The sequence below is a fragment of the Rhamphochromis sp. 'chilingali' genome (genome assembly GCF_963969265.1).
Source record: "Rhamphochromis sp. 'chilingali' genome assembly, chromosome: 16".
NCBI lineage: Eukaryota > Metazoa > Chordata > Actinopteri > Cichliformes > Cichlidae > Rhamphochromis > Rhamphochromis sp. 'chilingali'.
The window spans coordinates 34,308,171-34,319,421 of record NC_137943.1 but is presented as its reverse complement, the minus strand read 5'-3'; the positions used below and the strand labels follow the sequence as shown (position 1 = coordinate 34,319,421).

The 11,251-nt window shown below is 36.7% G+C and overlaps 1 protein-coding gene across 1 annotated transcript; it reads right to left on the bottom strand.

The window, feature by feature from the left end:
* Nucleotides 1-8,756: 8,756 nt before the first annotated feature.
* On the bottom strand, nt 8,757-9,931 carry LOC308412963 (uncharacterized protein). The gene is made up of 3 exons (XM_080907694.1): nt 9,514-9,931; nt 9,307-9,381; nt 8,757-8,953 (listed from the first exon to the last, which is right to left on the bottom strand). The coding sequence occupies exons 1-3, from the start codon at nt 9,863-9,865 to the stop codon at nt 8,805-8,807; spliced, it is 576 nt and encodes a 191-aa protein (XP_080763820.1). The 5' UTR covers nt 9,866-9,931; the 3' UTR covers nt 8,757-8,804.
* Nucleotides 9,932-11,251: the final 1,320 nt, after the last annotated feature.

The window sequence follows — 11,251 nt, the reverse complement described above, 5'->3', positions numbered from 1 at the left end:
TCCACCCTCCACACTGTTTATCACCTTCCATGGCTCTAAAACATTGGAAGCATCAGTGCCTATCAGTAGCTCCACCTCTGCATCAATGTTGTGAAGTTTAACAGGTTGAAGATGAGGCCACTGATCAATGTCGCCTTGCTGGGGAATATTGACTGTAGAAACTGGCATGGTCCTTTGAGTCAACACTTTTACTTGATACAGATCTTGCATTTAAAAGAGCTAATTTAACTCTCTGTCCATCCATGGTAGCAGGTTGGATATGCAGTAAATGCAAGTTGTTTAATTTCTCCACCTCCCATCGTATCCTGTCAGCATGGCAACCAATAAAACTGCATCAGGTGTGCATGGTGTGATGACGTCGGCTAAACAGGAAGAAGGCAGGGCTGTTTGAGGGCAGCTTCCCAGAGCGCGTGCCACGTACATGTCCACGTCCCCGGCGCCCCTTTCAGAATATATTATATTGAATATATATATATATATATATATATATATATATATATAGAAGGAGCTGTCCCGTCCCTGCAAAAATCTGTTCCAACCTGTGCAATCAGGCAGGTTCTGCAGCATCTGCGCAAGGACAGAGGGACTCGAGAGGAGCTTCTATCTCCAAACTAAACCAGAACATGAAAGGCTTTAAAAGCAAATTAAATCATTTTAAAATGAATTCTAAAATGAATGGACAGCCAGTGAAGTCAAGCTGAAATGGTGGAAATGTGCTCAAACTTTGGAGAGCCAGTTAAAAGACGAGTCGCAGCATTTCGCGGCCTCTGTGGATGAGGAATGTATGAAGCACTGGCTCCTATATAAAGTGCATTACAGTAATCCAGCTAATGCTAACAAAGGTGTTGATAACTGTCTCAAAGAGCTGCAGTGAAAGAATTGCTTTATTTAAGCCAGCTGCATGAGCTGAAAGAAGCCTGACTTTATGACGGCCTTAATCTGAGTCCACTTTGACTCCAAGGTTTGTGACAGTTGGCTTATTGTGCTGGGCCAAGGTATCTAAATATACATTGGGGATCTCAGTGGGGCTACCAAAAACCATCACCTCGGTCTTTTTGTCATTGAATTTTAATCCAGTGCCCACTGAAAATGGTTTTGATAAACTAGAATCGTATTTATTGTCTTCTATTTCAAACAAACCACTGGCACAACCAGGTCAAGGCGGCCATGACCTGCTGGGTTTGGACAACCCGGGAACCCATTGATTAGTCTGCTGACTTAGCTTCAGGATACAACAAGCAATTCTTCTTGGCTTCTGGTTTGTCCAGCAGATATCTGGACAAAGACTTCAAATTCTTGTTATTGCTCATTGTTTATGAAAACAGAGAATTTAAAAACAACTGAATAAAAAGTCATGTCTGGATTATTTCATTTCATTTCATTTCATTTCATTTTTATTTATTTCACACTTGGTACTACAATCAAACAAAACAACCACATCTTCTGTCAACAAAACACAACAACCATGTGTGAAAAGGAGCAGGAAGAAGAAAATATTCTTATTAAACCCTGCCCCCTATCTACCATCGAACTTATATCACCGATGGGCACCAAAAATCAGGAACAAACTAATATTGACATTTCTCTCCGGTCGAATCCCAAACCAACATCACATTCATTCGCATTCTTCATACTGAGTTATCGTTTTAAACATATAACACTTTTTAAAACATTGTAAATTTATACAATTCTTTAAATCATAATGAAGTGAATTCCACAATCTTATACCCCTAACCGTTGTGCTCATTAATCTTTGTGTAGTCCTGGCTAACTGATGTTTAAAATAAAATTTCCTTCTATTCTCTTCTCCCCTTGAACACATCAAAAATACTCTTTGTAACTTAAAAGGTAAAATATTATTTTTAGCCTTAAACATAATTAATAATGTCCGTAATTTCACTAAATCTCCTAATTTTAATAATTTTGATTCTATAAATAATTTATTTGTATGTTCTCTATATTTAACATTATGAATTATTCGTATAACTTTCTTCTGTAATAGGTTTAAAGGTTTTATGGTATTCTCATATGTATTCCCCCAAACTTCAACACAATAGTTGATATATGAAAAAAACAAAGAAAAATATAAAATACGCATTGTTTTATAATTTAATAAATCTCTTATACTACCCAAAATATAAATACTTTTGACCATTTTCTTTCTAATATGTTCAATATGAGATTTCCATGTCAAATTCTCATCCACTATTACACCCAAAAAACGAAATTCAGTAACTCTTTCAATCAATTCTTCCTCTATAAACATAATGACTTTATCCTCCTTTACACGATTGCCAAATATCATATATTTCGTTTTTGTCAGATTCAAAGATAATTTATTTACATCAAACCATTTTTTTATTCTTAACATCTCAGAAGTCATAATTTCAACCAAGTCTTTCAAATTCTCTCCAGAGCAATAAAAATTTGTGTCATCTGCAAATAAAATCGAATTTAACCTTTTAGATACGTCACAAATATCATTAATATATAAATTAAAGAGTTTAGGTCCCAAAATAGAACCTTGAGGAACACCACATACAATCTTCAGTCTTTCAGAAGTATTGCCAAAATAATAAACATATTGCAACCTATTCTCTAAATAACTCATTAACCAATTCAATGCTACTCCTCTCACTCCATAGTTATACAATTTAGAAATCAAAATAGAATGTTGTATCGTATCAAAAGCTTTTTTTAAATCAACAAATACTCCCACTGTGTATTTATTATTATGTGTTGCAGATGAAATATCTTCAATAAAAGTCAACAACGCTAATGCCGTTGACCTATTTTTACGAAATCCAAATTGGTTTTCATGTATTAGTTGATATTTTTCAATAAAACTATCAAGTCTTTGTGCAAAGAGTTTTTCTAGCAATTTTGAAAACTGTGATAAAAGAGACACTGGCCTATAATTGTTAAAACTATGCTTATCTCCTGATTTATATAATGGTATTACTTTTGCCACTTTCATTCTGTCAGGGAATACTCCTGACTGTAGCGAAAGATTAAAAATATAACAAAGAGGAGTACTTATACAATCTATTGTCTTTTTAATTATGACCATGTCTATACCATCACAATCAGTAGATTTTTTATTTTTACAATTTTTTACGATTGCTACTATTTCTTTTATGGTAGTATCGGCTAAGAATATGGAATTAACCATTCTATTATCACCTATCCAGGCTTCCTCATCTCCTGGATCATCATTTTTCCTGATTAGATTTGCTAAAGTAGGTCCAACATTTACAAAAAAAGAATTGAATTCGTTTGCTACTTCGGTCTTATCTTTAACAACTTGATTATTATTAATAAAATAATTAGGCCGAACTTTGGGTGTGTTCTTATTACCCAATACCTCTTTAAAAATATTCCAAATGCCCTTAATATTATTTTTGTTTTCCTGAAAAACTTTATTATAGTAATCTTTCTTAGCTTTCCTCAATATTAATACCAACTTATTTTTATATAGTTTATATTTCATTTCCGCGTTTTTAGTTCTATATATTATATACTCCCTATATAAATTATTTTTCTTTTTACACGCATTTGCAAGACCCTTAGTTATCCAAGGTTTCCTATTTATATTCTTTTTCTTATGCTTAAATGATATCAATGGACAATGTTTATCATACAAGGCCAAATATATATTTAGAAATACTCCGTATGCAATGTTGACCTCATTAACATAAACCTCCTTCCAGTCCGTTTCCATGAGATCTTGTCTAAACCTATTAATTGCTTCATCATTTCTTAACCTTCTATAACTCACAAAACTAGCTTCTTTCTTTCTTTTCATATTTAAATCGAAAATAACAAAGACTGGTAGATGATCGCTTATATCATTTATGATGAGGCCACTTTCAATATTATTCTCCAAACTATTAATAAAAATATGATCAATTAGTGTTTCTGATTTCTCCGTTATTCTACTCGGCTTTATAATTAAAGGATAAAATCCTTTACCATATAATAGTTCAAAAAAATCTGACGAAGCCTTATCATTTGTCACTTTACAAAGATCAATATTGTAATCACCACACAAACATACAGTCTTATTTCCCTTAACCTTACTCAATAAATTTTCTACTGCTTCTGTAAATAACTCAATCTGTGATCCCGGTTTCCTATATATACACGTTACAATTATATTACTTCTCTTTTCTATATCCAATTCTACTGTCACAGACTCCATTAAATCATCCATAACAACAGACATACATTCAACTTTTTTACATTTCAAATCACAATTAACGAAAAGTGCCACCCCTCCTGCCTTTGTCTTAATTCTATTCACAAAGTACAAATCGTATCCTTCAATACAAAAATTACAACCCTTATTCTCATCTAACCATGTTTCAGACAGAGCAATTATTTGAAACTTGCCTCTCAGACTATACAGAAAATCTTCAATCGAAGCAAAACTTCTATAAAGACTTCTGCAGTTAATATGAATTAAAGAAAATGTATTGGCTATATCAACCTTATCCCTGAATTGCTCCTCTGTAAAATAATCACATGTGACATTAATTGTATTAAGCACATTCCTTTCAGGGTCAATACCTACTTCAAAATCATATGATTTATAATCTGTGTCATCAAACATAATGCATAAATTATTCTAGCGCTATCTATTACCTCATAAGAAAGAAAAGGAAACAAAAAAAGAGAAAAAAAGGAGAAAAAAAAGAAAAAAACTGAAAAAGGAAAGAAATTATATTTGATGATGTGATGCATTTTCAGCAGATGGACTCTTTTGTTCTCCTCACAGACTGTTTTCCTGCATGAAACCAAAGCTGCATGTAATTGGTCAGAAGCACAAACAGAGAGCAGAAATCTTGTCCTTTTATTCCAGATTTGACATATTCAGATACAAAATCAGTTTTTTTCTATCAGAGAGAAAAGAAGGTGACAGAAAGATGAGGCACCGTGACTGATTCATCCTCTATAAACATCCACAGGAAACTGATGGAAATGTGTCCAACAACATCAGCGTCCTAATGAGCCGCTGCTAGAAGGACAAGATCCTGACCTGACATCAGTCCAAGTGTCTGGTTAAATGTACTGAAAGGTGTTAAACAACAAGTGCTGCTGGAAGAGTTTTCATGAAGAGAACATTAACACTGTGAATGTTGGATGGACTTTGACTCAGTTTGACACAATCTGTTTTTCTTTCACTTTGAATAAATGTTTTTGTGGGACTGAGGATACATTTGTTTACATTTGGAAGTTTGATGTCATCTGTTCCTCTTGTTTCTGTCTTAAAACAGGATGAAAAATCTGTTTAAACAGAAATAAATCGAATTGAATTTCTGACAGCAGTAAATAAAAATGGTCCCTGAGCTCAGTATGTTTGTGACTCTGAGATGGAGGTGAAACATGTGAAGCTGGGCTGTGGTTTACTGCTCTCTTCCTGTCACAGACACTGTTTGACATCTGTTCATCTGTTGGTTTTTGTTCAGGCTGCAGGGATCATTTCTCACTGTGGGGAGCAACTTCCAACAGTTACAGTAGTAGGTGGCTGAATGATCGCGTTTAACTTTCTCTATCTTCAACTCACAGCTGTTCTGTGTATTCATGGATGAGAAATCATCTTTCTGAGGATGACCGTAATCTTTGTTAAGCGTACAGCTACCTCTCTTAGGCATATACCCAATCACTCTGAATGTTTCTTTTTCTTTCTTTTGATACCACCATACTTCATTGACAACACACTGTTCAGTCCCTCCACAGCTGAAGGAGACACTTTCTCCAGCTCTCCTGGTCAATGTTAAATCGTCCTGAATCAGCTGTTCTGCTGCCATGGTAACCAGTGCTGTAGAGACACAGACAGATAGATGAAGGTTAGTGTGACAGTGTTTGTTACAGGTTGACTTTGTTGGCTCCTGATTGGCTGGAAACACTCACCTGAACACAGACAGCACAGAGCAGCAGCTGGGAGGAAAAGCATTTTGTGCAGTGGTGTTTCCTCTGGTGAACCTGGGGAGAAGTGGCGCTCTGATGCAGCTGAGGCCAAACAAGGACGAGCTGTGAGATCAGACGAGGGCCACGTGGTTTCTAACAGGTCCTCAAAGCTCCCATCAGCCCCTGCGGCCCACAGATAAGACTGCTGCTGCTGATTGACAGCTCAGCTGAAGCTGCTGTGGTTTCATCGTCTTCATTTCAATCTGACAGCAGATCCAAAAATCTGGGTCACATGATGCACAAACACTCAGAAACATTCATGTTGCTGTGAATTTAGTAACACACACTGTTATCTGTGGTTTAACAGCTGTGATGAAAACTCTGAACGTACAAACTAAATATAACGAAACTATAAAGAAAAATACAAACATAAAAAATAATATTCTGTAAAAATCATTTAAAAGTTCATAAATTATAAACAAAGGACTTCAAAAGAATAAAATCTCATGAAACATAATTTATAGTCAAATTCTTTTTTCTTTTTTTTGTTTTTAAGGTTTTAGCTTCTGTGAAGCACTTTGAGATTTTTATCTTGAAAGGTGCTCTATAAATAAAGTTTTACTTACTTACTTACATGTGGTTCGGTTGTGTGTTTAAAATATGTTTATCTTTGTGAATCAAAATGAATAAATAATATTCTCAGCATCTCATTTTTAATTGTCCTGTTTTATCGACGATGGTTTTAAGAATCATTAAAATGATGATCATCAATTCTAATATCTATAAACAGTAATAAAAACAGGGCTGTGTTTCACGTCAGCTTCATTTATTTGTACCCATGGTTAGATTTCATCTGCAGCAGGCAGTCATCCACCTTTACACACACATTTACACAACAGTACAAAAGCAGGAATATTTGGAAACATCTCTGTGATCTCTATAAGACAAAAGGATGGGAGAGGCTGGTGTGGTCTCAACACTGTTCACAGTGTTTTCCTTCAGTGCTGCTGACAGCGTCTCACAGCGTGCTGTGATACCTGACACCTTGTAAATGAGTCATTTACCTCAGAGCCGATTTTTAGGCTCTCGCCTTTAGTTCATGTTTGTTTTCATCACTCGTTGTCGTCACACCGAACCTCCTGTAATAAACTTCACTTAATTCTTCGCCATCGAGCGTCTGAGTTCTGTCTGCGCCTGAGTCCACTCCTCCATGACAACATCTGTTTCATATTTGCTCTTTTTCACTTCATAGTAAATCACTTAACTTGTTAGAGATTATTTACCCTGACATAAAACACAAATCTGTGGAATAAATCTCATCAGATTTTATATTTGCATTTAAGATTTTAAAATCACAGATTCTTTAAAAGCATCACTAAAGTTCAGCGAATTTATAATTTGTCCTCCTGCACTTGTGTCAAATATGGACACGCCTTTGTCCTCATGAAGGTTTGCCTTCACTCAGACCCATGCCCTGCTGTTCCTACCATGCCAACATACAGAAACATGTCAGGCAATGAGTTGGAATAAAGTTGAATCAAACCTTGAAACACAGAGATGGATGATATTTTATACCTTTCATTTATAAACAGTCAAAGCAGACGGGGTCATTTTTGAGCCCAAAGGAAAACCTGATTATTTGCTGCCAGTAAAAAACTTGAAGTCGTTTAAAAACAGCTTCCTACATTAACTTTGACATAAAGCCGTCTGTGATCATCTGTTAAAGCGACCGACTCTGGTTGTGAAACAATGATCACAATAACTGATCATTTCATGTATTTTTTACACTGAATTGATCGACAATTTATACTTTAAAAAACACTGAAATGAAGTGGGGACATTTGTGACCCTGAGGACCACAGGTGTGTGGAAATCGGGACACTATGAGGGTTAAATCTTAATATTCATATCAACAGAATTTACAGCACAGCGTGGGTGAACTTAATAAATATTCAGCACTGGTTTAATCATCAAATTGATGAATGTTCTTTGTTTGACTTTGTCTCTCTGTGCTGCTCTTAATTATAATAATTATGATTTGATTTCAATTATATTATTTGTATAAATTGTACTAGTCTGAATAATTAAGCTGATTAATCAATGACACATTTTGATGAAACATTTTACATATTTATGATTATTAGAAAAAGATGGAAAGATGCTCAACATCCATCTGAACTGATGGTGTTTTGTGAAATTGTTTTTACAAATCTTGTCTTAATTTATTCACTTTTTCAGTGTTTTTAAATCATAACGGTTCAACTTGAGTTCTGTGGGATTTAATGTTCAGACTTCATCTTGTATTTGTCTTTTGTGATCGTACTAAACATCAACTGTGTAACAGCTCTGAGTTCACACTTTGTTTCTCTCACACACATGAACACAGATGCTTCCTGAACAACTTGAAGCAGAGTTCATGCTTGTAACTGTCATTGTGTTATTAAAGTGAAAGCCACAGCTAACGGTGTGGAGGCTGCAGAGCAGAAACCCACACAGCCCGTCTGCTGCAGGAGAGCAAGTTTATGATCTGTGAATGCTGCAGTCACACAGGTTATGTATCACAGAAGAAATGAGAAGCATATTCTTAACATTCGAATCTTTATTTTTACTTCAGACAAATAACTACACTGTTATTTTGTTATGGTGGGATCTGAATGCATCAGCTGAGTTTTTCTGCAGAGATGTACAAAAGAAATCTTCACATAAAGAATCTACACTTTTACAAACACATCAAACATGTTTATCTGTAAATTTATATTACACAGTTTAAGATGATTAAATGAGAAAAGGTCAAATGCTCAGTAATGAAACATTGAACCAACCAGAAGTTAATTTACATTTCTGACTGCTGACTGGAGGAAATCTGATGGTGAGAAAAGGCGAGCAGGAAACAGTCAGTCAGCATGTGTGCAGTTGGTGGACGCTCCCTTGTTTGTGAGCATCATCAGCAGAGAGAGTCCACAGCAGTACACCAGACTCTTCACTATCAGCACTGTGTACAGCAGGCAGAGCAGCTTCACCCTGCACTGAGACTGGAAGGACACTGAAGGACAGACAGACACAAAGAGACAGACAGACAGTCGGGTTATTCCTCTCAGATCAAGGAGAAAAAGTCCAAATAGAAACAGTCACAGCTTCTTCTTCAAGTGGATGAATTGATGTAGTGTTTGTGTCCACTTGGGGGCAGAAGAACTCCACAAGCAGCTAACAAACTGATCTCTGACATATTATGGTCTGTCTGCTGTTTGGTGCTGAGCAGCTAGTGTACAGTGGCTTTATCAGAGCTTGTTGGATGAAGACTTGATCAATTAGTGCAACTTTAAGAGCCTAAACTTGTTCCAGCTGCCTCATTGGACATTGGAGCTGTCCATGCAGAGAGGCAGCAGGTGATCTTACAGTCAGCTGGCTGCAGAGCTGGCAGGTCTGCTGGCTCTCTCTCTGGAGGACAGGAGGCTGCTGGAGCTGGAAGCTCTGAAACAGAAAAGGAGTCAAATGTTTGGAGCTGCAGTGAGAAATGTCAGTCCTCTGCTGCTCTGCTCTCTTTGACAGCATCTCCACATGAAGCTGAATCACTGCTGAACACAGTCACCAAGCCTTCATTACCTTGTTGTGTTCGGGCCTCCACTGTGCCCCCCTCGTGCTTCACCCAGCAGCTGTATTTATATGTGTCAGAATGGCTCCCATCAAGCATCCTGATGGCAATGGTGCGTCCCGCCTCTCTGAGCTCCAGCTGCTCTCCCTCAGCAGGGGGCAGCTCCTCCGCTTCTCCGCCGTTCTTCTTCTGTCTTTTCCAGGAGAACTGGACCAGAGGAGGAAACATGGCTGAGGCCACACACAGCAGGGAGCTGTTCCCCTCCAGGTGGGCTCTGGATGCTGCTGGGTACACGCTCACCACGGGCTTCACTACCTGCTCATCTGAAGTTTGACAGCAGCAACAAGCAGCACAGACACACATTCACACAGTCAGCAGCAGCTTCCAGCACTGCACTGCATTCAGTCTGATCCTGGAAACTACATGGACTCTGATCACTAAACTACTCATCAGCACAAAGTTCACTACAGTCATAGTTCATTTGTTATCTGCATCATGCAAATGCAAATGTAATCAATAGATTTTACAAAATCATTTTTAGTGTTTATCTTGATACAGATTCTATTTTAGAACATAAATATCCTGTAATCACTAATAAAAGAGACGATTTTCAGCGATTCAATGATTTTGTTTGGATGAAAGTTTTAATTTTAATTCATTTTTTTCTCTTTTTCCTCAGAGCACTTTAGGGATAAACAAACTATAGATACTGTTTGGTGTTTTGTGGACATACTTCTAGCTGAAAAACAGCTGGAATTAAGGTGTTTTGAATTGAAATAGAAATATGAGCTCAGGGGAAAAATGATAGACACTAGAATATGATTTTGACCTGCACTGTATGACACATTATTGCCCTTTATATAAAACATCTTGTGGATATTTCAAGTCATCAACATTATGAGTCGAACATTGTTTGTGATATTTTGTGTGGGACAACAAAGTGATTTTTTTCATGCCCACATGTTTGGCTTTGTGTGGGTTTTTAATAGGTTATGACATTCAGACAGTAGCACGAGATAATGTGTTACAAGTGAGTCGGACCCACTGATGCTGATAAACAAAGACTGAAAAGTCTGTTTTTCCAAGATGGAACATTTTAGGAATTTAAATGAATAAAAGTGAGAGCCGCTGAAGGCCCCGAGCACTTGATCTTTTACTGCGTGCCTGCGGTAAAAGATATGGAAAAAACACCCCAAAACCTGGGGGAGTGCTTTGCTTTGTTATATATGTTTTTTGAGTTGTTACTGAAGTTTGTAGTGCGTGTTTGTGTCATGTTTTCACCACAGAGATGTAAATGTAGTTTAGAGAATAAAATAAGGCCTTCAGTCTGCACTCCCCACTTGGCCCGGGGGCGGTCTTTAATCTGGGAGCTTGAGGGCTCCTGTGTACGGCCGGGCGATATGAGGAAAATCTAATATCACAATATTTTTTGGCTATATCACAATACACGATATATATCACGGTATGTTTAAATAAGCTCCAATAACAAGTTTTAGTTTCAACCATATCGTGTCTAAAATTGGTACACTCATTCACATCAACCATTTTTTGCTTTGAATACAGAAATATCTGAATGAATTGAACATTTTTATTATAACCACTTTTAACCATCAGTTGCTCACTGAGGTTTTTCACCAATGTCAACACCTGACAGTAAACTCTATCTGTGGTCGACACTAACAAACACAAACTATAGCAACAAAAGTGGACCTCAAGGTAGACGACACAAACGAAAACAACTGAAATTAC